Here is a 27,693-nt window from a genome sequence, read left to right as displayed (position 1 = left end):
CGAGGCCTGACGGGCTGCATCCGCGGTCGCTGCACTAGCCTGGTGGTGGCACCCCATTCCCCTAACGGATGCCAGGTTCCACCGGTCTGTGCGTGAGGCCACACCGGCACCGCGCCCCGGGCGCACCCTCCCCACCCGGCCCGCGGCCCCGCCCCCGGCGGCGGAATCAGGAAGCGGTGACGTGTGGCAGCGCTGACTGGCTGCCTGCCGCCGGGATCGCCGCTGCCATCAAATTAAGGCGCAGGGCTTCGAGCTCCAGGGCGCAGTGTCCTCCGCGCCCCGCCGCGCTCGCACGGCTACGTTCGGGCTCCCAGGCATCCGCCCCCTTTCAGCGACTCTGAGCCGCTCCGACTGTCCCCAGAGTGGGGAGGGAGGAAAGACGTGGAGCGGGTGCTGCAGGACCTCTGGGCTTTGCGCAGCTCATGCTAGTCTCCAGCTTCCGGCGCAGCCTGTGCCCCTGCGGAGCGTCCCTGTACTTGCACACCCAGTTGAGCCCGCAGTTGGTACTCTCTGGCTAGTTCGAAGTTTCAGCGGCTGAAGACTTGCGGTGGGGGAAAGGAGACACCGGTGTGGAGCTCTTGGGAGACTGGGGCTGACTCATCTAGAGTCCCTGGCTCCCCTCTGGCTGCACTTGGAAACTTTGCTCTGTGTTTCGGTCTTTGTCTCTTTTGGGGAAGCTGGACAGCAGTTCGGCAGGCCCGGTCCCTGGCCAGGACCGCACACTGGGGGCCATGGAGTTCACGGCATCGCCCAAGCCCCAGCTTTCTTCCAGGGCCAACGCCTTCTCCATCGCCGCGCTGATGTCGAGCGGCGGCTCCAAAGAGAAGGAAGCTACGGAGAACACCATCAAACCACTGGGTAAGTCGGGCTGCTAGACTGTCCGGGATGGGCAGGCATAGGGCGGGGGAGTCGGGGGGGGGGGGCTGCACATTTGTTTGCCCTTCTGTCCCCTAGCTGCACGACGCTCTTGAGGGTGTCCACCTTTTCCGGCTCGCGCGGCAGCTCTGACCCGCGGGTCATAGACCATACGTTGCGGGTGGGAAATTTTTTTTTTTCCCCTCTTAGACCCAGATTCTTTGGGGACTTCACAGTGTTGTTATATGCAACCAGTTTCATACCTCATATGTCGCTTTCCTTACCTGTTTGTCTAGAATCCTTTTGTCAAGTCGAACATCCGGTGTGTGTGTGTGTGTGTGTGTGTAACATTTTTGGGATAAAGATTTAGGGATTAATAATGATAAAAGCCCCTTTTTAAGACTCGACAGAATTTATGATGCATCTAACACCTGCTTGTGCACTTGCAACCAAGGAGACTGTCACTTCACAAGAAACTAGTTTAATTTTGTTTTTCCCTGACTTGAATAGATTACACGAACTCAGCTCCTTAAGACCCCTGCAGGTGCTGTAGAATAAGCCAGTTCTACCGGAATGAACCATTTTCTTCAGAGAAGCTCCAGATATATCAGTAAGACATTTCATAGCTGCTGTCACTTTCAGTGGCGGTTGGCAAAAACATTAACCAGTAATCATTTCCCAGATTCCTCAACTTTTAGCTATACTGTTTATTTAACAACCTTTACCATTTATAGAAGACACTGCTCAGAGAAAAGGGAGAAAAGTGACTATACTCCCCTTGACACGAGTGAATTGTGTGAGAAAGAAACTGCTGGAGATGTGTTTCAAGTCCCTTCACAACTGGGAGAAAGAAGTGTTCTCATCATCACCTTCTGGGTCCCTGGGTAATAATTAGTTCACATCCTGATCATCTGGTAGCCCTAAAACAGTGAAAAGCATCAAGTAAACTTAGGGTAATTTTTTTTACCTTTTTAACTTCAATTTTTTTTCCTTCTCCCTGCCTTTCTCAACATTTTAACGTCTCACACCTTGAAACACAATAATAATAATATGGAAGATGAAATGTTATAGAAGGAAAATAAGCGGCCTCAGCAGAGAGAAGAGAGAGCTAGAATCCCTGCAGAAACTTAGAACCAAGGCAAAGGAAACAGGAAGATCTGCAGAAAACATGTCAAAAAGTCTCTCCTCCAGGGTTTCTACTCCCTTTCCCTGGTTCTTCCCATCTAACCTCCCGTGTAAATCTAAACCTGCTAAAGAAATGGAAATAACCAATCAGATAAACTCCAACTGTTTAGAAAAAAATTCACCACCAATTTCAAAGTTAACTTTGTGGCCCTTCCCAACATTATCCACTCCTATTTAGAAGGCCTCCAAATTCTTTATAAATAAATGCCCCAAATAAATAAATTTATTTATTTATAAATAAATTGCCAAACAGTAATGTGTTTGGTAGCTAGCAGGAAAAGAGAATTTCAGGTTAAAATTCCTGACAGATGTACAGTAGACTGGGAAACATGTTAGCTTCAGCTCTACTGTCATTTCAACATTGCTTCCTTCTCTACTTTCCGGAGGGGGGAAAAAATACCTTCCTCTGCATTCTAAACTATAAAACCATTGGCAGCTCAAAGCACCCCCACTTCATTCCAGAGTAAAACGAGCATCCTTCCTCCCCTGGGGCTTTTGAGACAGGCTCTGAAAGAACCTGAAGGCATCTTAGTCCCTTTCTAGGGCCAGTTCAACAGAGCACTATTACTGACTGTAAGCCAAGGACTCCAGCACGTGAAATACCTGTTCAGAGAGAATGCAACACTAAGGAGATGCTAAAGAAGCTGTAGGGTGGGAGTCAGAGGTGTCTCATGATTGCTCATTTAAACACATTAGGTCTATTCAAAAGAACCACCTCACACAACTAAGTCATAAAATTTTTTTAAATTGAGATATAACTGACATAAAATATTGTTAGAACATTTCTATATCATTTCCTTCTTCCATTTCCCAACCCTGACACACTGGTTAGTTTGGAGCTTAGGGAATTTGCCTTTTTCAATTGTCAGAAAAATTTTAAGTCTACTTAATTCTCTATAAAGATGTTATGTGAATATGTTTCTGAAAATTTAGTAGAAAATATAATTTTGTGACTGCATGATTCTCTTTGAATTTGAAAACAAGGATATGATAATTAATTTGATTATTCTTATTTAAAAATCTTTCCATGAGTTGGATTATTATTGTAAGAGAAGGTTAAAATTCTCTACCTCTTGCTTGCTGCCCCAAGTCAAAGAGAAATAAAACATTATATATATGTGTGTGTGTGTGTGTGTGTGTGTGTGTCCTTAGAACTTGTTTCAATTCCTTGAGGGCACTTAGAACAGAGTTGTTTTGGAGTCCAGTTTCACATTGTCGATTCAAGTAGTTTCTTTTTTAAGGGACGCAAGATAATTGGGCCGATTACAAAACTCCTCCTGTATTCCATCAAAGTGACTGCTGTATTCCCAGGCCCTTATCAGCTGTGGAGGAGAATGTTTGGTTCATAGGCAGTGGTATTCCAGCCTGATGGTTGATGGAAAACTGTTCTTCCCACTTTAACACTCTGCTGGTCTGGGTTTGGGGTTCTTTTCCTCACACAACATTTTTTGAGAGAGAGAAAATACACACATTGTCCCTCAAGTAATTGTTTCAAGCCACGTCCAAAAAATTGGAGAGCGTACTCCCGTGATTTAACAAGCAATATGTTAGTCTTTCATAAGATCTCAGACGGGGAGGGAAATTATAAAAATGTTCCAATCTAACATCTGAAAGTCTGGGAAACTGAGAACTGGGCAAAGAAGTGAAGTGACCTAATTTAAAAAAAAAAAAACCACATCCCCAACACCATAGCAAACCACACCCCCTTTTCATTTTCCCTTATGGGGAGAGGGCTTCAGGAGGGAAGGGAGGTTTCTCTCAAAGTGAGGAAGGAGCTGATATTTTCGCTGCTTTGATCTCCGTGGAAAAAGTGTCTCCTCTTTGTCAGAGAGGAAGAACTGGTACCAGGGCCCACAAACTGAGGAGAATGTGGAGGGATAACAACAGGAATATTTGTTTTTAATTCTCTATGATCATTGTCGTCCCCACTATCCACTCCTCACATTTTTTCTTCTCCAAAGTGGGTTTCAAGTAATGGTAACAAGAACTGGTTCTGGAACTCACTGATTTGGTTCAGTAAGCAAGCAAGCAGGAGCCATGCCACTCCACAGGACTCTCAGGCTTGGTTTATATAGTGAATGGTTTGCACTGCCCTCCTGGAGATCCTGAGCATAACTTTTCCAAAGTCAAATCTAGGTACGTATTTTAGTTGTGCTGCTGTCCTTCTATCTCTGATTGACAGAATTAGCTGTCATTCTCAATTCTTTTTGCCTGCAGAACAATTTGTTGAGAAGTCTTCCTGCGCTCAGCCCCTGGGAGAGCTGACCAGCCTAGATGCTCCTGGGGAGTTTGGCGGCAGTGGTGCGGGCGGCAGCAGCCCCTCCTCCTCCTCTCTGTGCACTGAGCCACTGATCCCCACCACCCCCGTCATCCCCAGCGAGGAAATGGCCAAAATTGCCTGCAGCCTGGAGACCAAGGAGCTCTGGGACAAATTCCATGAGCTAGGCACGGAGATGATCATCACCAAGTCTGGCAGGTAGCAGGAGGGCCTTGTCGGCTGAGGAGTGGGGAGGAGGGAACGGTGCCCTGTGTGGCATAGGGAGTCTCCAGGAACTGGGTGAAACTGCTAGTACTGAGCTTGAAGAGGAAGCTTTGCTCATGGAGGGTTTCCTTCCACTGACTTGCTTGTGGTAAGATCTATTGAGACAGATGTCCAGGCATTTGCTTTCACGGGATCTGGCTATAGGAAGCCCTACCCCCACCCTAAGGGCAAGGGGGCTCTCTTCCTCCCTGCAGCCCAGTTATGTCTTTTAGGTTCTGAGTTTGCATCTGGACGGAAGCGGGAACTTGTGCCTGCTGCAGTACAGGGCGGGCTGCTCCGTGTTGTGAGGGAGGCAGGTGGCTTCCTTTTTATCACCTTTTTATCTTCCTTTTATTTGCAGAAGCTCCCATTAAAAACAAAAATTAAAATCAGGGAGATAGAATGAAATTTGAAATGACCACACTCCTGGTAGGAAGGAGCTCCGGTGCCGGGCCCCTAGATGCTGAAGTCCGGGCTGATTCAGGGAAGGCAGGAAGGCAGCTCTTGGGACTGGGGCTAAGGCTCTAGGGATCGGTGGCCCCTTGGCACTCGACTGCTCCAGCTCTCAGGTCTCTGGGATGCACCCTCTCAGAGTCTCCCGAAAAGAAAACCAACCTGAGAACTCCGCTCTGGCTTTCTACTAAGGCAGGGGTGAGTTTTCTCCCTGCAACATAAGGTTACAGGACTCTCTCTGCTCTGGAGACTTCGGTTCAGAGCCTAATGGGCTTGATGATATAGCACAGGATTTTCCCTAATTGCAGACCTTTGGGTATTAATGAGGACTCCTGTAGAGATGACACTTAAGATTATCTAGGCTTGGGAGAAGGTCAGTCTCTGTATTCACATCTCTGTGGCTTTACAGGAAACAAAGAGTTTGGGGGCTGGGTAGAGAGGGAAGGGACCTCTCTTCCTCTCTAATTCTGGCGATTCTCTTTGTCTCACTGTGTCAGGAGGATGTTTCCTACCATCCGTGTGTCCTTTTCCGGTGTGGATTCTGAGGCCAAGTACATAGTCCTGATGGACATCGTCCCTGTGGACAACAAGAGGTACCGCTATGCCTACCACCGGTCCTCTTGGCTGGTGGCTGGCAAAGCGGACCCTCCACTGCCAGCCAGGTTTGTGTCTCCAGATTTTCAGCCAAGCAAAATGTCTCCTGCCCTGGCTGTTTGAATTTTCAGCAGGTCTGTTTTTAAAGCCGTGAGTTCTGGTAAGAAAGCGTTCCAAGCCCAGGCACTCCAGGATTAACTATACAAAATATGGATTAGTCTCTGAGAAAGGCAGAGTTTCTACTCAGAACACTGCCTTTAATTTTATCTTTCTTCATAATTCATTTCAAAGTTTTTCTTAAATTTCAATTGGAATGTTTGTTAGAAATCTGGACCCATTTCATATGACACCCCTCATTTCTATTTGGCTAACACGCAGCAGAATAAACCTACTGATGAAGCGACTGCCCTAAAATTCATTTTAAAAGTGTGCATTTTAGTACATTCGTAGCTTTTAGTAGATATTTGTTATAGTGTGGTTATAACTTCACACAGTAAACATCATTTTGGTAAATGTGGGTTGTTTTTTTTTTGGCTAATAAAAGGCTCAGAGATGTTTAAGTATGAAAAACAAACTCTTTTTCCCCCCTCTCCATAATTAGTGGATAAATGTAATTCAACATCAGGTTAATATACTTTTACTGAAAAATTATTCAATTACTATGTTAGGTAATGACCCAAAGAAAACATGTCCATTTTTGTGCTAGTCATTGGTAATGTTTTTCCTGGAGAACCCTGTTTAACAAATCACATGCAAACCTTTATTGCTGCTGCTTTGCCCAAATGAGCATTCTGGAGGGAAGAAAACAGTATTTTTACTTTATGTGACTATGACCAGCTGAAGAACAGAAATCTAACAGGCACTCTTTAATACAAACAATGAATCTTTACATTTTACAATTTACATTTACATAGCTGATTATACATTTAGGGCTCTAAAACCAAAACTTACAGCTTTAAAGTTGTTTTATGACTATGTCATTTTTATAATCGATAGGCAGTTCATATCAAGGCTAAGAATTTAGTTAAATGTACAGGTTTAGGAACTTTGATGTTATGGTTCAAAGTGTGGTTCTTTGTAAGTATATAGTTTGGAGTCTTAAATCAAGGCACAGAATCAAAACAGATAATTTACACATACAGTTCAATGGAATATTAAGCTTACTTAGTAGTCGATCACATTATTAAGCTTACAGTCTGTTAAATACACTAGAGACGAGATTAAAAGGAGCCTCTCTTGAGTTTTCCATTCCCACAAAAGACTAGGAAGGATCCCAGCCTTTCCAAATCGATATATTAAATAACAATCAGGACTAAAAAAAAATTTTAATGACACTCATTTTGAGTGACTATAAATGACAAATTTACAATAGATATTTAAAGAAATATAATTAGTGTTCTCTACTATTAACTATTAACTAGCCAGTTCACACTAATCTAGAGCTTCTTTCCAATATTTACAATTTTTTTTTAAAGGGGAAAGAGAGAAAGGAAGAAAGGAGACAGAAAGCAGAGTAATTTAGCAGATTCCTAACTATTTTTACAAGCAGCCTCTCCCACCCCTTTTCTTTTTTTTTTTCCTTTAAGTCTTTCCTCTAAGAAGTTAATCACTCTTATTTAGCATACATTTTCCTCCTATCTAAAGGTATGGGGAACTGGTTTAGGCCAGTTGGGAATATGACATGCCTTGTTTATGTTACTAATCTGTTCTGGCTGGAAAAAGAAAGCATGTACCAATACACTATCTTAACTGAAGCATGTTTAAGCTATTGCTGGAATTTTAAGTCCCATGAGACTTGAGAGAAGCGGGGCTTCCTGTATGCTTTTTCGTTCATCCTAGTTCAGTTTATTTATATTGATATTAGATTAAAATGTTTGTGCCTTATAGGATATAAATATTCTAGATTATACAAGCAACTATTTTTTATTGCTATTAAAACACACTGCTATAATTTGTAGCTACATAAGGGAAAGGGAAAGAATTTGGGAGGTGATCATTTTTGTACTTATGGTAGAAATTCCTTGCAATTCTAGCTCTTTGAAAGACTTTATTTTAGACTAAAATTCATCAGTCAGTTATTTCTAATCAGAAGAAATGATGCTTGACAATATCACTTGGTCATAGTAATGGGCAAGACGTTGTATTAACCTAAATAATGTTTTATTTTAAATAAATTTATGAAATAAATTTCATAGGACATTTCCTTTTTAAAAAAAGTTGATATTTAAATAAATTAATATTTATTAACCTTATTATATGTGGTAAATTGATACATAAAGAGGGACCATCTCACTAACTTTTAGGACTAAATATTTTTAGTCCTTTTTGGAGGAGTGGGTAGGATGTGGTTGTTGTTGCTCAGGCCCTCAGTCCTGTCTGGCTCTTTGTGACCCTATGGACTGCAGCACATCAGGCTTCCCTGTCCTTCATCATCTTCCAGAGCTTGCTCAAACTCATGTCCATTGAGTCGGTGATGCCATCCAACCATCTCGTCCTCTGTCATCTCCTTCTCCTCCTGCCTTCAATTTTTCCCAGCATCAGTGTCTTTTCTAATCAGGATGTGGTGCTTATTAGTAAAACAACTGTGTATATAGAGTAATAGCCTTGGAAGGGTGCTATTTGAAAAGCTATTTAATATTATGGTTGTGTCATTGAAGAATACTTCAATTGAAAGGCAATTCTGAGCACTCCTTTAAAAAATTATTCAGGCAAATACCTAAAACCTTTAAAGTTCTTGTATGGGTCTGGTAAGAATCTTTAGTACTGTTAGCCTGTTTTTTGCTTAGATCCTGGTGGGCTTTGTGAGTTGCAGCCTGTGATTCCAATTCTTCTATTGTTAGTCCTCTGTGTGACAAACTATAGCACAGACTTCTTATTCTTTACATGAATATTGTTAGGAAAGGTTTTTTTTTTTTTTTTTTTAACTTTTTCCCTTTCCTTTGTTCCCTCCATAATATGTATGTTTAATGGTAGTTACAAAGATTCGATACAAAATATAAATATGAATAACCTGTGGCATGGATAAAGGAATTTATCCCATTAAATCAAGGACATTTCCTTCCCCTGTTATTAGTTCTATAATCTCCCATGACTTCAGAAAAGCTTGTGTTAAATGGATATTAGAATTGTGATTTACAAAGAGCTGTACTTAGTTTAAAGCTTTGCAGGTAAAGCAAATGACTTACATTTAACTGTCAGTAGGTAAAAGCTAGCCAAAAACATAGCAGCTGATCAATAAATGACAAATACCTGATAAGTACATTTTTCCCCCGATCAAAGCTGTTTTGGGGGGAGAGGGGAGTGCTTAGGCTATTTACAGATAAATACACTAAATAATTTGAAGCTTACCCAGCTTGTTTTCACTCTCATTAGCGAGCACTTAACTAGATAATGATGAAAGAAATAATATTAAGGTACCCGGAGAAGCAAATAGACTATGTGATCTATTAAAAGTTCCCAGGGTCACTGTATTAAGCACTGTCATGCTTATAAAGAAAACAAACTTTAAACTGAGCCACCTTCGAGTTTAAATGGATAGCTTCTCTAGAATTGTTTCCTCTTTTAACTTATTTGCCTTCACTGCTTTTTAGCAATGTTTATGCTAGGAGCTCATTATGCAATTAGTATAACCTAGACTTTCCTTTGAAAATATCTACAATTGAATTTTATATTTGACAGAAGCAGACCAGTAGTTGATTAATTAGATGGGAAAAAAAACACCTTTAAAAAAACAACTTGCTCAGCAAATAATATAAAATGTATTAAGTATTATCCCTTGAAAATCAATAATAGAAAATGTATTAAGTATTACCCCTTTAAAGTCATTGGTACACAAAGAAACACATTTGTATGTTTTAGCATTATTTTGGCATTGCTGTATTATTAAATTTGAGATTAAATGAGGCAAATAAAAATTCACCATTTATGTGAGATTTTTGTGTTCCTTTAGAATCAGGATATTTTAAAACCCACAGTGAGATTTTTTTAAAAATGTCTCAATAAAATTCTGTCATAATTTTCTTAGGTTGTATGTACATCCAGACTCTCCTTTTACTGGCGAGCAGCTACTCAAACAGATGGTGTCTTTTGAAAAGGTGAAACTCACAAACAATGAACTGGATCAACATGGCCATGTAAGTAGTGCTTGGACTACGCGGATTCCCTAGGGTAGAATGGAGAAGCTACGTGAAACCTTCTCTGCTGAAGTCTCTTCCTTTTCTCCCTTTTCCCCTCCAGCCTTCCAGCTCTGAGTCATTCTGTGAGAACATTTTTGTGTTCTTTGGGGAACTCTGATACATACAGAGATGCTGTATGCCATTTCTATGTAAGAGGGTCAGGGATCTTTGGCACCGTGGAATCCCACTTCTGCAAATGCTTTACCACCTGTGCCAACTAAACAAAGGGAATGTGCATTTTGGAGGTTACTACAGCCCATTCTTGGATTAAATATTTAATTTCTATCAGTGATAGATAACACAGCATAAAGGGAATGGGGCTGAGACCTCCAGTGGCGGTTTCCCAAAATGTGTTCTGCAGAATACATTCTTGTGAAATACAATGGGACCAAAGGGTTTTACGTACAAATAAATTTGGAAAAGTGCTGTTCGCTTTTTACAATCTCTTCTGTAGTGAATCTTACGAATATTAGAACACAGAGAAGTCTTGCAGTTAAAAACAAAACAATTTGATTTTATATATCAATAAGGAATTCATCAAAATGTGGAGAAAAGAGAAACTGGAATTCTGAGCTCCTATCAACATTTAATAGAACAGCCATTGACACAGGCTTTTACACAATTGCTAGGAATGCTTTTTAAGGAACTATCTGTGATGTTATTTCATGTGCTTAAGTAAAGATTTACATTTTAAAAAGTGTTTTAGATTTTATGCTAAGGAAACTTCAGACAGACACGCATGCTTCTTTTTGATGAGGAGAATACTGTTTCCTTTTTTTTTTCTTTGCCCTGTTTGCCAGAAAGCAAATTGTATTTTCATAATTTCTCTCCTTGGCTTAGATATTCTGATATAATTATTCTCTCTGTTATCCCTTTTATTAAGGCTCTTGTTACTTAAGGTTTTAATTTTTATTGGATCTATGCAATTTAGAAGAAGAGTCTCAAAACTTTTCAAAAAGAAAGGTTACATATACATAGATAATAAGTTAAAGAGCTCTAGACATAGTTTCAAAAAATTGGATTGAACCTAAAACCAAGTAAATCACTTCAGGCACTGCCACCATCCATATGCCCACAGGAGACCTTGTTTATCCTGACCAAGTCAGAGTAACTAGGTTAACCTACAACTCAGTTGTCCAGAATTGGTGTGTTTTCCTTTCAGCATCAGTTTCATGGGGAGGAATAGCACTAAGCCATACTTCAGGAGCTCTGGGTTCTAGTTTGATTACGCCAAGACCAGACCGTGACAGATTGTTTGCCTAAATCTTAGATGATTGCTAATATCCATTTTGGCTTTAAATTTTTATTATTTAATATAACTCTTTTTCAACAGAAACAGTATGTTCTGAAAACTACCAGGAAATTTTTCAGGTCTTGTGTTGTTTAGACAAGTGCTCTGAATCAGCCCTGAAGAAGCCCCCCTTTACAGATACATTTTTGGTTTTATAATAGGAAAATTTCTTATTTCCAGGAATTTATTTCTCCAATGAAATAAAGTCTACATTTCTATCAGTGTTTCTTAGATCCACGAAAGCCGGAGCAGAGGTTCAAGAAGCCCTGGGGTCTGAGATTCAGTCTGGGGTCTGAGTCTGTCCAATACCCTTTCCTAAAGGAAATTAACCTAGGGCTGGTATAAATAAGGAAGAGGGGACCTTATTTAAAGCTTAGGGCTTTTTCCAGTGTGTATGTATGTGTGTGCGCATGTGATTTGAAAACTCTTATCTTCTTAGTAGAACATACAGTGAATGCTCAGGTTTTTCTTATACCAGTTTCAGGAGGCAAATGTTTGGCTTTATCACTTCAAGTTTATTCCAGTTTTAGGACTGAGCACAGATATCTTGAATTCCTTGGAATAAATGCATTATACAAAGAGATAACTTTTTAAAGTTTATTTTGATTTATTTTAAGCTCTCATTTGCTTCAGTAATTCATAAAAAGATGGCATATTCAAAATTCAATGCCAGTTAACGCCCTGTAACTTTGCTGGTGTCTATCTCAGTACAGAAACAGATTGATTCTCTATCAGTTGTCTCCCAGTGACCAGTATTTAACTCTCCTAAAGTCAACCAGCATTGACATTCACCCACACACCCAAGTTAGCCAAGGAGACAAGAGAGGGACAATACTGCATGCTGTTGACCCTGGTCCTGCCACAGCATGTATCAAACACCTCCTCTGAGAGCCATGCTCTCTGCTAGGCTCCTGGGGTGAAGGGCATACAATGTGAGCCCTGTTATCCCAAGAAAAACATACTCAATTTTATATACTTAGATAGCTGTCTGGGTGTGGCGTTGAGGGAGATGTAGAAAATCTTTAATATCTGAAAGTAGATTTGTTGCTCAAATTTCATAATGGCAATTGTATTTTATTTAAATAATACATGAAAAATAGTGCCTTTGTAAACAAGGGTATGTTTCTGATTACTAAGTATTGGGCAACTTATTAGCTATAGAATGGAAGACAGCTGTCATTATCATTCCTATTTAGTTTGTACCTGGAAGTTGGAATCAATGAAGCTATCAGACATGATGATGATAATACAGTTATATTTACTGAGTACTTCCTATTTGCTATGTGATTTACAAGAGTTACATCATCTGATTCTCACCACAACTCCTGTGAGTTTAAAACTTAAATGCTTTTGCATTTAAGAAAATGGGGTGAGAAAGGTAAGATCACTTGGCCCAAGATTAAAAGAGCGAGAAAGTATCGATTCAGTATTCCAACCAAAGTCTATCTCACACCTCACTACCTTTTAAGTTTTATTTCCCTACTATCCGATCTGTCCCAAGTAACAATCTGGCTTCCTCGAATATGTAATTTCTTACTTTAGAAAATTTAGAGACATACTGCCTTTGGTCTAACTAGACTAAAAAACAAAAACTATTTTTTTCAAAATAAACCTATCCTGCAGATGACTTTTTCTTCTATAATTTTAGAAAGAACACTTGAAACAACCTGTGTTATTTGCAGTTGTTTTGGTAAAATGTGATTCACAGTGATGACTCTGCTGTATTATGTACAAATTACTTGCCTGGAGAATGGAAAGGGTAGATTTTAATCTTAAAACTACATTTGAAACTGTAGATTTTAGATCCTTTCTTTGCCTTATTGTAATTGGGCCTGTTTAGCAATATAAGAAGGAGAAGGAAATGGCAACCCACTCCAGTGTTCTTACCTGGAGAATCCCAGGGACGGGAGAGCCTGGTGGGCTGCTGTCTATGGGGTCACACAGAGTCAGACGTGACTGAAGTGACTTAGCAGCAGCAGCAGCAGCAATATAAAAACCTGAAATTCAGTACTGTACTTTCCATTCTTCATTGTAGATAATTTTGAACTCAATGCATAAGTACCAGCCACGGGTGCACATCATTAAGAAGAAAGACCACACAGCCTCATTACTCAATCTGAAGTCTGAAGAATTCAGAACATTCATCTTTCCAGAAACAGTTTTTACAGCGGTCACTGCCTACCAGAATCAACTGGTGAGTGTACCCTTCACAATTTTTTTTTTGCCAAAAAAGATGAGGTTTTAGCAGATGCTTTTATCTTCTTGGAGAGAAGGGCCATCCCAGTACTCAAAACAGAAGTTTACTTTGAAGAAAGCTATGGAGAATCAACCTAGGACCTCCAACTATATTGAGTGACTGCAGCTCAGTGTTTTAAAGGTCTGTGTTTCCTAGAACCTTTACCTTCCCAGTCAAGCTGTTTACTGCCCACTCTCCTGCCAAAACCTATCCCAAACTGACTTCTTACCAGTTTTCTTTACCTCCTCTTGGTAGGGCCTCATCATGTACAGTAACCATATACTCACGACTTCATAAAACTTTAAAGTTCAGTTTTTCTGCTAAATTAGCACACACAGTCTAGCCAACTACCGAAATTATTGATTTGTTAGATATTTTGTGAGACTTATTCAGCTGAAATTCAGGCTAAGATAATTATAGTAGAATGATTTTAAATACCTCTTTAGATAATAAACTGTATTATATAAACATCAAGATATCTAATTTATAATACTGAGTTTTGTATTTTCTACTCTGTTGTAAATCATATTTAAAATTTATGCATCACTCCAGTACTTTTGCCTGGAAAATCCCATGGACGGAGGAGCCTGGTAGGCTGCAGTCCATGGGGTCCCTAGAGTAAGACACGACTGAGTGACTTCACTTTCACTTTTCACTTTCATGCATTGGAGAAGGAAATGGCAGCCCACTCCAGTGTTCTTGCCTGGAGAATCCCAGGGATGGGGGAGCCTGGTGGACTGCTGTCTATGGGGTCGCACAGAGTCAGACACGACTGAAGCGACTTAGCAGCAGCAGCAAGGCTTAGACTAAGTTGGTAAATAATTATCAAAATGTTGCTAAGGACTGGGTGCTATTAAGATTCTTCACAATTTATTCTTCTTTAATGGTCAGCATAAACTTGAAGGCTTTCTATATGACTTTGAGTAGACTTCAGTTCATCACTGTGGCTGCCATTTTCTTTGCCTGTAAACTGGGACTAAGAACTGGACCATCTTAGGGAATTCCTATAAAGTTCAAAGGAGATGCTCTGCATAAACATGCCTTTAGAAACCCTAAGGCACTCTATCAAAAAGGCATGTTGTGACTATTAGACTATCTCTGTAATGCCCAAAGAGGATTTGTCACCATATGGATTTTTAAAAGTTAATGGCATTTTAAAAAATGAAATAATGTATAAATAATAAAATCAATGTATGAATGTTATCATATTATTTATCTTTAAGTGAAAGCAAAGTACTATAACTTTTTTATTATCCCTAAAATAACACAAGAGTGGCAACTTTCAGAGAATGCCCAAGCTAAGAATTTGGGTATAGACTGAAGCCCACAGAGGCCTAAAACACTAATGCTACTTTTCTTAGAATCTAGAACACTGACATCAACAATCCCATTTTCAATTTATTTGAGAACACATGTAAGGTAGATATCACAGGCTCAGAAAAGATTCCTGAAACATTCATTCAACTTACACTAACTGAATTAGTAGCTTTTATACTATAAACATTGAAAAAAGAAAGTATTAGTCACTCAGTTGTGTCCAACTCTTTGCGACCCCATGTACTGCAACCCACCAGGCTCCTCTGTCCATAGGATTTTCCAGGCAAGGATACTGGAGTGGTTTGCCATTTCCTTCTCCAGGGGATCTTCCCAATCCAGGGATCGAACCCAGGTCTCCTGCATTGCAGGCACATTCTCTACCTACTGAGCCACCAGGGAAACACTCATAACACTGTGTGTGTGTGTGTGTGTGTGTGTGTGTGTGTGTGTTTTAGTTGCTCAGTTGTGTCCAACTCTTTGCAACTGCATGGACTGTAGCCCACTAGGCTCCTCTGTCCATGGAATTCTCCAGGCAAGAGTACTGGAGTGGGTTGCCATTTCCTTCTCCAAGGGATCTTCCCAACCGAAGGACTGAACCCAGGATTCTTGCATTGCTGGTGGATGCTTTACCATCTGAGCTATTAGGGAAATACAAGAAACCCTGTTGATGTTTGAAAATGAAACAAAAATTTGTCATGTGAAAACTTCATTGCTTTTATGAAAATTATCTGTGAAAATTATGGACAGAACAAAATTAAGGGAATTTTAAGTAGAACATCTGAGATTTTGTCTAATTGGCAAAAGTGCAATCCTTAATATTGGCAGGACCTCTCATATCACAGAAAATGGAACAGGAGGCTATTATCTACATGATTATAATAATAGCTAATATTTGGGTACTTACCATCTGCAAAGCACCATTTAAAGCACATTGTCTTATTTAATCCTCACAATGATATCTTGAGATAGGAACAACAGTATTTTTATGTTACATTTCATAGCCAAAAGAATTGAGGCATGGAGTTAAATAACTTATCCAATGAGACCTTGCTGCTTCCATCATAGATTTAAATCCAGGTGGTTAGATGTTAAATGTCAGTGTTCTTAACCTCTAAGCTTTAGGTAGTTGGTGTCCCCAGCAAAGCAGAACCTCACCGCCTCTCAGCTTGTGACCCTGATGGGTTCAAGACATCCTTTTTAAAGGGTTTTAGTTCTTTATGTTAATTTCTTTTCTTTTCAGCATGTGCTCACTGCTTACCTGCTATGTGCAGGGAGCTCCTCACACTGATAGCAGCCAGTGTAACAAGATGGCAATCATTCTAAATTGACAGAATATCTGCTGGCATTAGCTGTTTCTAATAGGAGCTCTATGCTTTAGTGACATTATCTCATTGAATTCTTTTGTTCCCACTCAACATTTATTTGGAAGATTTTCAAAATCCAAAAGTGAAACAGAGAGTAAAGTGAAGCACGGGTACTCTCTAGCCAGATTCAACAATTAACATTTTTCCAGTTTGCTTTACCTTCCCTGCTCCATTTCTCAACCTCTGTTTAGATAGCCACTTTTCTCCTCTCAATCATTTGAAACTAAGTTGTATGCATCATGATACTTATAAGTACTTCTACAAGCCCAGACTGACAGTAAGATTATTTTGTAACCACAATATCTTTAACACATTTAAAACTGAGTTCGTATTAAAAATTTCCATATGGACCAACAAATGTCTTTATAACCCCTAGCGCCTTCCCCTAAACTAGTATCCACCAAAGGTTCATGGTTTGGATGTTACTTTTAACTTAGAAAAAAAAAAATCTCTGTATATTTTTAATAATATATCACTTAATTCTGATACTAATCCCCTGAATAAGGCCCTATGAGCTCCATTTTGTGGATGAAGAAACTGAGGTTCAGAATGGTTAATACACTAGCCCAAGGTCACAAATCTGGTAAGTGGGATAATTCCTTTTGGGTGTTAATTCCTACTTTTTGAAAGCATCATGCTAGATTGCAGGATTAAGAAAGTGACCACTGACAGTGTAAGGGCTGGGAAACTGAATTTGAAAATACTTAGTTAAAATAGGTTAAGATTCTAATAACCACATATCCCAATACTAGTTACTCCTCTTGAGAAATGTTTATTTCTAGTTAAGATTATAAGTGGGTTCAAAAATCCACCTACCACTGCCTATCTAGCTTTCACTGCATCATTAAGTGTAGTGATTGATATGATTAGTATATCATTTCATTGCTAAATAACCCACAATAAAAATGACTAAAATCAGAACTGATTTTTCTCAATAGATCCTGCCAGGTCTGAGTTTATTTCTATGCTTCTACCTTTAAAGCCATAATCCCTAGCACAATGCCGCGTGTGTGCACACACGTGTGTGTGTGTGTGTGTGTGTGTGTGTGTGTATGTACATCCCCCCTCCCCACACACACACTGGCATTGTGCTAGGGGTTATGGCTTTAAAGGTAGGAGCATAGAAATAAACACTGCTATATCATGCTTGTCTACTGATTTACCTATAATAAACATAAAATAAATATATAGGAATTAAATATGTACTAAGTACAATATAAAATAATTTTTCATGGCTAAATAACAGAAAATAAAGAGAAGATTAAAAATTTCACACTTAAGATCATATTTATATCTCTTAAACTTTGGATAGACATTACTTTCATATATATTAAAAGCCAAATCAAAGTTTCCAATAGAATTTGTGAAAAAGCTTCTCATTTATGGTGTCTGGTAGTTTTATTTGTAAGAAATGAAAAAGGTACTTTTTCCCCTATTTTTTGCTATTTTTTTCCTCTGGCTTTTGTGAGGAAATGATTGCATTTCTTTACATTATTAGTTTAAAGCTAAATACATTACACTCTCAACAAACTATTTTATAATTTAAGATTTAAAGGTCATACATTGTTTTTGAGCAGGCAAGCCATTGCTGTAGAGTTGAAGTGTAGGTCAGGTTTCATTTTTAAATGCCTTTGGACAGATCTTTTCCTGATAATTGGAGAAATGGTCTCTGAGGGCCAATTTCACCTTGTGGTTGGGAACCCCAGCTCTACTCAGAGTCCAGTGATATCACATGGAATAATGACTATTGGAAAAAGTCCCTTTCTCTTTGGTGCAGCTGGCAGTGTAAAAATCTGCCCTCTATTTATGCATACACTTATCTATAGATAAAGGAGATGTTCAAAAAGTGAATTTTGTGGTTAGGAAATGCATTATGATCCATATTTTCAAGATAATACATGAAAAAAAAAACGGGTATATGTTTGCTGGAATGGGCTTCCCTGGTGCCTCAAATGGTAAAGTATCTGCCTGCAGTGTAGGTGGCTCAGGTTCGATTCCTGGGTCGGGAAGATACCCTGGAGAAGGCAACCCACTCCAGTATTCTTGCCCGGAGAACTCTATGGACGGAGGAACCTGGCGGATTACAGTCCATGGGGTCACAAAGAGTCAGATACACTGAGTGACTGACACTTTCACTTTTCACTTTCAGTCCATGATTTAGGCTGCCGTCTTATGGGGTCGCACAGAGTTGGACATGACTGAAGCGACTTGGCAGCAGCAGCAGCAGATACACTTGAAACTGCAGGATTTCTTAAGCACATACTACTGTCCTTACTTGCTAATTGTTTTTCCTCACAAAATGAAAAACACTGTGTTTTTAAAATTTGTTGTTGAATCATAAAGACATTTCGGTTGTTTCACATGGGTTCTATACATATTATGTTCAGTAATTGACTATTTTGGGATCTTTCTTTTCGTTTTACCTTTGACATGGGTGACACTATTCAATGGCATTACAAGCTGCAGGCATTTTATATTATGAAAATGATGTCCAACTGAAATCACTGTATATAACTCAGATCCTTTCTTTCATCGGCTCTCAAATGTATAACTTTTTCAGTTCTCCCAAATTTCATAAAGGGATGTAAAACTATATCTGCAAAAATGAATTTCTGTTAGCTACTAGTTATTATTTAAATATCTATGGGATTAAATCTGTGCCTAAACTTTTAAAAATGTATGATTAACTAGAATGTTAAAACTTTGCTATCTAAAAATTTCTTTTTCTGAAAATAGAAAACAAAATGAAATGCTTTTTATATAAACTTAAAAAGAATTTCACTTAGTCAATAACTGGTAAACATGAAATCATATTTATGACTGCTTGTTTTTGAAGCAAAGTTCAACAAACATTTCTGGGGAACTTATTGTTGGCACCCCGATAGATTGAGTCTAGTGATACTGCAGTGAGCTCATTAAGAAGTTTAACCCACAGTTCCTGTGTTGCTAATCAGGACTTCATAAAGCCTGTTCAAGACTGTAGTGGTTAGTTCAGGGCCCCCAAACAATTGTAGTAAGAGATCTATTCAGCTTTTATCCTCTAACTTTCAAAAGTAATTATTAGATAACAGGAATTAGGTAATATGGCCCATAGAGAAAGTAAATACTGGGTTAATGTCCTGAGATGCTTCTCTAACTAGCACACTAAAGTTAAATCACTGCTGAACCAATTGGTAAATCTAGCTGTATATACTATTCTTGAAGCTACAGTTTGAAATTATATCCAAATATAAAGTAGAAAAGTTACCATTGATACTCTTGGGGATGATGAAAGAAAGACTATAAAGATACTGGAAAGAGAAAAATTCTAATAAATGAAAGAAAATTCCAAAGAAATCTGAAAACCTGTGTTGAATTGGATTTACTTCTCATTCAAAGTTATAGTGGTAATACTAGATATGGTGACACATTAGCTGACAACACACACTGAAAGTATTTACTCTCTATAGTAACTCCACAATCATCACATTCTAAGCTAATAGTCTTTACCTTTTGGAAATACAAATAACAACAAATGCAATTCTCAAAATCGTTTTCAGGGACAAAGTGGATAGAAGGTCTTTAGTTATTATATGGATAATATTTTATATTCTTTTAGTTTATGAAGACTCAAAGAAAGCTTGATGTGGTTCACATTTTTTAAAATTGTATTTCATTATTTATTGCTGCCCTGCACGGCTTGCATGATCTTAGTTCCCTGACCACAGACTGAACCCAGGACCTGGCTGTGAAAGCACTGAATCCTACCCACTGGACTGCCAGGGAATTCCTGAGCTGGTTCACATTTTAGAGGGATGGTTGCATAAGGACTTTGTTGAAAATTGTTTCTCCATCAGATATTATTTGCCTCTGCCTTCAGAAAATTTTATCCACTGGCAAATCCATGCACTTTTTAATTTTATAAATGAGTTTGTAGGAACTAAACTTGAAAGGAGCCTTAACTTTATTCACGTACCTCACAGTTTCAGTTGGAAAATTTTAGGTTTGGTTCACCCCTAACGTCACTAACACTGCAGTGGATGTGGTGCCACCCTCTTTGCTGCTGCTGCTGCTGCTAAGTCGCTTCAGTCGTGTCTGACTCTGTGCGACCCCACAGACGGCAGCCCACCAGGCTCCCCCGTCCCTGGGATTCTCCAGGCAAGAATACTGCAGTGGGTTGCCATTTCCTTCTCCAATGCATGAAAGTGAAAAATGAAAGTGAAGTCGCTCAGCCATGTCCGACTCCTAGCGACCCCATGGACTGCAGCCCATCAGGCTCCTCTGTCCATGGGATTTGCCAGGCAAGAGTACTGGAGTGGGGTGCCATTGCCTTCTCCGTTACCCTCTTTAGTAACACTTAAATGACTTCCAGTTCTGGTCAGCTGTGTATCACTTTGCCTGTTCATGGGATTTTAGGGACTGCATGTTCTCAGTCTTGTTGATGAATTATTTTGAAAGTGTTTTCATGATCTATAAAGCAATTTAGAAATCTGAAATATTTTCATTTATAATTATTCAGTAGAAAGAGACAAAAAAATCCTGTCTTTGAGGATTCAAAAATCTTGTTGATAATTTATAATCCTAGAATATATTGATTGCTTGGGCTTTATAAGATGTTTATAATTTATTTCAAACAAAATTTTTTGCCTTTGCCCTGAAAATTGCCCTTCAGTACTAAATCCTAGTCTGAAAAGAATGGTTAAAATAGACTTCACCCTTTAGAAATCCATGCCCTTAATTAAAGAGGTGGCTGAGTGTGAGAGAGGTTCTCTACAAACTATTGATGGCCATACATTAGGGACAACCTCAGCAGTTCCTGTATATTTCTTTCAACTTAAAGTCCTGTTGCTGTCCATTAAGAACAGGTTTCTTACTTATCTAGGTTATTTTCTTCACTGTTTACCATTTTCCATTAACTAAGCTAAAAAGGAAATTAGCAGTTTTATTTTTGGCTGCTCTAGAGTAAATGTCATAGGCTAAAAATAAGAACTTCTGAGGTACTGCCAAGTGTCCTTAAAAATAAAATTTAAATAAATAAATAAATAAAATATGCTAGAAAATCAAAATAAATAAATAACTTGTATAAGAAAAAAAAAACTAATATCAAAGAATCAATCTTACAACTTGCCAGTATTAATGATAGAGAAGTAGCACCTCTTTGGCCAGGACAGTGTGGGAAGTTCTATTCTGAGTGACGCATATAGCTTTTTGTAGTTTGCACATTGATTAGTGCATACTGAGAAAACTTGAGAAAGAAAAACAATGATTTTCTTTTGTAATGAATAAAGCAATTCTTCAGGTGTTAATGGTTTAAAGTGAACAGTAGATACATTCTGATCAAAGGAAAAATATTGGCAAAACAATATTTCAAACTGTTGTTGACTGTTGTTCTGTTTTTAATTGTGTTTACTATTTACTTTGAAAGAGGAAGGCATGCCTCCCTCAATCTCTTAACTTTTTTTTCAGGTTAAGACTATTGTGTGTGTATTTCTCTCTCTTTCCAAAGATGAATGTGGGCTCTCATTTGGACACAAATGAGCAATGATTCTCTTTAAAGGTGTCTGTGGTTCTAACTCAGATACTAACTAGTTGTGTCCTACATTCTCCTCCATGCCTTTTAGTTCTAATACTCAGGAATTTTGCAAGTCAAGTATCTTTTAATTAGTATTTCCTTTATTTACTTATTTTCTTTGTACCTAATATATTTTTCCTGAAACATGAAGTGCATATGGTTTAATGGATCTTTCTACATTAGTATTGTGTACTGTGGGAATTATGGCTAGCACAGCATAGATACTTAATACTTCAGACTTTCCTAATAAGAATCAGACTATGATTCTTATTAGGAAATAAGAATATTTTTTGAAATGCTTTTTTCCATATAAGCATAGAGTCTGTAGGTAACATTCTATGGGAGGGTAACAGGAGACCCATTAATTTGATTCTAATTTAGTCAGATGGAAAGAGGAATGGGGTAAATTTATATGCTGAAAACTTTATATCATATATTTATGTCATATTTTTCAGTACAGTATTGAACATGAAGCTATTATTGGGGTATCTATTGTGGTATATATAGGTGCCCATGGTATTAACAAATGAGGCTGTCAGGTCTGCATGAGGCAACATTCTTTTTATTCCCCATTACCCACCAATGCTGGCAAGTATTGTCCAATTCTGGACAGTTTCCTCATTCCCTAGTCCAGCTCTAGCCTTTCACTGCTCTTAAATACTTCTCACATCAGGCACACTGTTCATAAAAGGCCCCCATTTCTAATTGTCTCTATTTATTGACTTCCAGCCTGTTTTAGGAACAGATACTCTGTCCTCAAATACTTCCTTTTCCTTGATGCCTTCTCTGACCAATTCACCCAAATTTATGAATTTCTTTAGCAATTTCAACCTTTATCACAATACTGAGTGACATTAAGATATTCTTAGACATTCTTGGGGTGCTATGATGGAAAATGAACAAATTTTTTATTTCTGATGTTGTTTCCTTGACCATAGACATGACACTGTTTTGTTACTCATCTTCCCTTTCCAGATAACCAAGCTGAAAATAGATAGTAACCCTTTTGCCAAAGGATTCCGGGACTCCTCCAGGCTCACAGACATTGAGAGGTAATGAGAATTTTCTGTTTACTTTTTCGCCCAGATAAGATAAAGAAAAGCACTAGTTTGTAAGAGCACACTCGTTGCAACACCAAAGAGACATAACTTTACTGTATATAGTCTCCAGTACTCTGTAGAGTCTCCCGTTCTCTGCCCCACCTTCACTTCCAGTTATAAACCCTACAGATATGCAACTGCTGAAGTTCTGACAGCTGCTGCAGCTGAATCTATTCTATGCTCCATTTCTGAGTGAAGTGGTTTCTTTGGATATTAAACCAAAGGATATTAATTTAACTGCAAAAAATAGGGCTTGTTTGTTATCAAAGACTCAGTCCTCTTGATGATATTAAGCTTCATGTCTTAAGTGGCAATCCACAGAGAAAACAGAATCTTAATAGCCTTTGCCTTCTGAAGTGGATATATTTGCTAACATAAAGACTATAAAGGTAGCTTGGAATTCTGAAGCAAAAAAAGGCAGTTTAAATCAAGGTGCATATTTTATCTAGAGTGTAGAATGCTTATATTTAATAGGAAAGCTATTGGATATCAAGACCTTTAAGGCAAGTGACAATCATATGCCTGTAATTTACCCTAATTTTTAATTAAAATGGTTCACACAGTGTGAGACTGTTTATGTGATCAGTAATGACTATATTGAGATGCATAGTTGCCCAATATGAATGTAAAAAAAGGTTTTTTCCAAAGAAAAGATTTTTTTCAACCTAACTGATTATTTGTACCCCTAGGTGTACTATGCAACCTTCTGTACTTACTCTGTTTTGTTTTGTTTTGTTTTTGGTGTACACATTTAAATTCTACTGTCTTTGCAAATTTAAATTATAAAATAGTCACCATTTTATAATTAAATCATCAGATTTTATAATCAATCTGAGGCCAAACTATGATGGAGGTAATGAAGATATCAATCCACATTTACAAAGACTTTTTGTGACCCCATGGATTGTAGCCTACCAGGCTCCTCTGTCCATGGGATATTCCAGACAAAGAGTGGGTTGCCATTTCCTTCTCCAGGGGAACCTTCCCAACCCAGGGATCAAATCTGGGTCTCCCACATTGTAGGCAGATACTTTACCATCTGAGCCACCAGGAGGTGTTTTAAAAAGGCTACTTCCATTTAGGTGTGATCTCTCTCATCTCCTGTTTCTAGAGTGCCAAAGGCACTGATTCACACTGGATTTATGCAAGTGGGATTATACTAGGTGAATTTTTTCTCCTTTCTAATCAGGTATCAGGCAAAAATGAAGACAGTGGTTCAGTGGGTCAGTAGTGATGTGTTTTTATAGGGTGCCTCATATCTTCTGTTTCAGGTCAGGGGTTGAGCATGGTATATGAAGACAAAGCCATGGGTTAGAGTCCCTGCTCTGCCTTTCCCTGGCTGAGTGATCCTAGAGAAGTTACCTAAGTTAAGTAGATCACTTAAGTAAGATCTTAAGTAAGTAAGTAAGTTAAGTTAGATCACTTCTAAGTGATCCTCAGAAGTTACCCTGAGTCTGTTTCCTCATGTAGAAAATGGAGAACATAACACTGCTCACTTTATTATGAGGACCATGTAAGATGACACTTATGAAAGCACTTTCAAAATCTGAAAATGTAAAATAATTATATTTTACTAGATGAGCATCTGGCAGAGGCGTGAGTCGGCAGTGGCCTGCTGCAGGCTTGGGGGCACTGCCTGTAGCAGTGCCTGCATGGGAACTTTTAAAGGAGGTCACCATTATCTTCATTACCTCCATCATAGTTTGGCCTCAGGTCAAACAACAGGGAGGGAACACAGCCCTGCCCATCAACAGAAAATTGGATTAAAGGTTTACTGAGCATGGCCCTGCCCATCAGAACAAGACCCAGTTTCCCCCTCAGTCAGTCTCGCCCATCAGGAAGCTTCCATAAGCCTCTTATCCTTCTCCATCAGAGGGCAGACAGACTGAAAACTACAGTCACAGAAAACTAATCAATATGATCACATGGACCACAGCCTTGTCTAACTCAATGAAACTATGAGCCATGCCATTTAGGGCCACCCAAGATGGATGGGTCATGGTGGAGAGTTCTGACAAAACATGGTCCATGGGAGAAGGGAATGGCAAACCATTTCAGTATTCTTGCCTTGAGAACCCCATGAACAATATGAAAAGGCAAAAATATAGGACACTGAAAGATGAACTCCCCAGGTCAGTAGGTGCCCAATACGCTACTGGAGATCAGTGGAGAAATAACCCCAGAATGAATGCAGAGATGGAGCCAAAGCAAAAACACCACCCATTTGTGGATGTGACTGCTGATGGAAGTAAAGTCCGATGCTATAAAGAGCAATATTGCATAGGAACCTGGAATGTTAGGTCTGTGAATCAAGGCAAATTGGAAGTGGTCAAACAGGAGATGGCAAGAGTGAACATTGACATTTTAGGAATCAGCAAACTAAAATGGACTGGAATGGGTGAATTTAACTCAGATGACCATTATATCTACTACTGTGGGCAAGAATCTCTTAGAAGAAATGGAGTAGCCATCATAGTCAACAAAAGAGTCCAAAATGCAGTACTTGGCTGCAATCTCAAAAACGACAGGATAGTCTCTGTTCATTTCCAAGGCAAATCATTCATTATCACAGGAATCCAAGTCTATACCCCAACTAGTAATGATGAAAAAGTTGAATGGTTCTATGAAGATCTACAAGACCTTTGAGAACTAACACTCCAAAAAAGGTGTCCTTTTCATTATAGGAGACTGGAATGCAAAAGTAGGGAGTCAAGAAATACCTGGAATAACAGGCAAATTTGGCCTTGAAGTACAGAATTGAAGCAGGGCAAAGGCTAATAGAATTTTGTCAAGAGAATGCACTGGTCATAGCAAAACCCTCTCCAACAACACAAGGGAAGACTCTATACATGGAAATGACCAGATCGTCAATACCAAAATCAGACTGATTATATTCTTTGCAGGCAAAGATGGAGAAGCACTATACAGTCAGCAAAAACAAGACTGGGAGCTGACTTTGACTCAGATCATGAACACCTTATTGCCAAATTCAGACTGAAATTGAAGAAAGTAGGGAAAACCACTAGGCCATTCAGGTATGACCTAAATCAAATCCCTTATGACTATACAGTGGAAGTAAGAAATATATCCAAGGGATTGGCTCTGATAGAGTGCCTGAAGAATTATGGACGGGGGTTTGTGACACTGCACAGGAGGCAGTGATCAAGACCATCCCCAAGAAAAAGAAATGCAAAAAGACAAAATGGTTGTCTGAGGAGGCCTTACAAGTAGCTGTGAAAAGAAGAGAAACAAAAGGCAAAGAAGAAAGGGAAAGATATACCCATTTGAATGCAGAGTTCCAAAGAATAGCAACGAGAGATAAGAAAGCCCCTCTCAGTCATCAGTGCAAAGAAATAGAGGAAAACAATAGAATGGGAAAGACTAGAAATCTCTTCAAGAAAATTTGAGACACCAACTGAATATTTCATGCAAAAATGGGCACAATAAAGGACAGAAATGGTATGAACCTAACAGAAGCAAAAGATATAAGAGGTGGCAAGAAAACACAGAAGACTATACAAAAAAAGATCTTCATGACCCAGATAATCACAATGATGTGATTACTCACCTAGAGGCCAACATTCTGGAAAGCAAAGTCAAGTGGGCCTTAGGAAACATCACCATGAAGAAAGTTAGTGGAAGTGATGGGATTCCAGTTGAGCTACTTGAAATCCTAAAAGATGATTCTGTGAAAGTGCTGCACTCAATATGCCTGCAAATTTGGAAAACTCAGCAGTGGCCACAGGACTGGAAAAGGTCAGTTTTCATTCCAAACCCAAAGAAAGGCAATGCCAAAGAATGCTCAAACTACCACATAATTTCACTCATCTTACATGCTAGGAAAGTAATGCTTAAAATTCTCCAAGCCAGGCTTCAACAGTACGTGAACCATGAAATTCTAGATGTTCAAGCTGGAGTTAGAGAAGTAGAGGATTAAAGCAGAGATTAAATGGCCAACATCTGTTGGCTCATCAAAAAAGCAAAAGAGTTCCAGAAAAACATCTACTTCTGCTTTATTAACTATGCCAAAGCATTTGACTGTGTGGATCACAACAAACTGTGGAAAATTGAGAAAGAGATTGGAATACCAGACCACCTGACCTGCCTCCTGAGAAATCTGTATGCAGGTCAAGAAGCAACAGTTAGAACTGGACATGCAACAACAGACTGGTTCCAAACTGGGAAAGAAGTACGTCAAGGCTGTATATTGTCACTCTGCGTATTTAACTTGTATGCAGAGTACATCATGAGAAACGCTGGACTGGATGAAGCATAAACTGAAATCAAGATTGCCAGGAGAAATATCAATAACCTCGGATGTGCAGATAACACCACCCTTATGGCAGAAAGTGAAGAAGAACTAAAGAGCCTCTTGATGAAAGTAAAAGAGGAGAGTGAAAAAGCTGGCTTAAAACTCAACATTCAGAAAACAAAGATCATGGCATCTGGTCCCATCCCTTCATGGCAAATAGATGGGGAAACAATAGAAACAGTGACAAGACTATATTTTTGGGGGCTCCAAAATCACTGCAGATGGTGACTGCAGCCAGGAAATTAAAAGATGCTTGCTCCTTGGAAGAAAAGTTATGACCAACCTAGATAGCACATTAAAAACCAGAGACATTACTTTGGCAAACAAGGTCTGTCTAGTCAAAGGTTTGGTTTTTCCAGTAGTCATGTATGGATGTGAGAGTTGGACCATAAAGAAAGCTGAGCCCTGAAGAACTGATGCTTTTGATCTGTGGTGTTGGAGAAGACTCTTGAGAGTCCCTTGGACTGAAGGCGATCCAACCAGTCCATCCTAAAGGAAATCAGTCCTGAATATTCATTGGAAGGACTGATGTTGAAGCTGAAACTCCCAGTACTTTGGCCACCTGATACAAAGAGTTGACTCATTTGAAAAGACTGTGATTCTGGGAAAGACTGAAGGCAGGAGGAGAAGGGGATGACAGAGGATGAGATGGTTGGATGGCATCACCAACTCAATGGACATGAGTTTGAATAAATTCTGGGAGTTGGTGATGGACAGGTAACCCTGGTATACTGCAGTC

The 27,693-nt window shown here is 39.0% G+C and overlaps 1 protein-coding gene across 1 annotated transcript in view; it reads left to right on the top strand.

The window, feature by feature from the left end:
• TBX20 (T-box 20) overlaps positions 277-27,693 on the top strand; it is a 47,591-nt gene continuing 20,174 nt past the window's right edge. Inside the window, exons 1-6 of the mRNA XM_018047138.1 lie at positions 277-858; positions 4,258-4,516; positions 5,512-5,676; positions 9,633-9,741; positions 13,110-13,268; positions 22,518-22,594. Coding sequence (XP_017902627.1) covers positions 732-858; positions 4,258-4,516; positions 5,512-5,676; positions 9,633-9,741; positions 13,110-13,268; positions 22,518-22,594 — 896 coding nt within the window. The 5' untranslated portion in view covers positions 277-731. The remainder of the gene's footprint in view (positions 859-4,257; positions 4,517-5,511; positions 5,677-9,632; positions 9,742-13,109; positions 13,269-22,517; positions 22,595-27,693) is intronic.

This window comes from Capra hircus, chromosome 4 (genome assembly GCF_001704415.2).
Source record: "Capra hircus breed San Clemente chromosome 4, ASM170441v1, whole genome shotgun sequence".
Classification (NCBI taxonomy): Eukaryota; Metazoa; Chordata; class Mammalia; order Artiodactyla; family Bovidae; genus Capra; species Capra hircus.
Note: the sequence above shows the minus strand (reverse complement) of the source record. Positions and strands in the feature narration are given on the sequence as shown.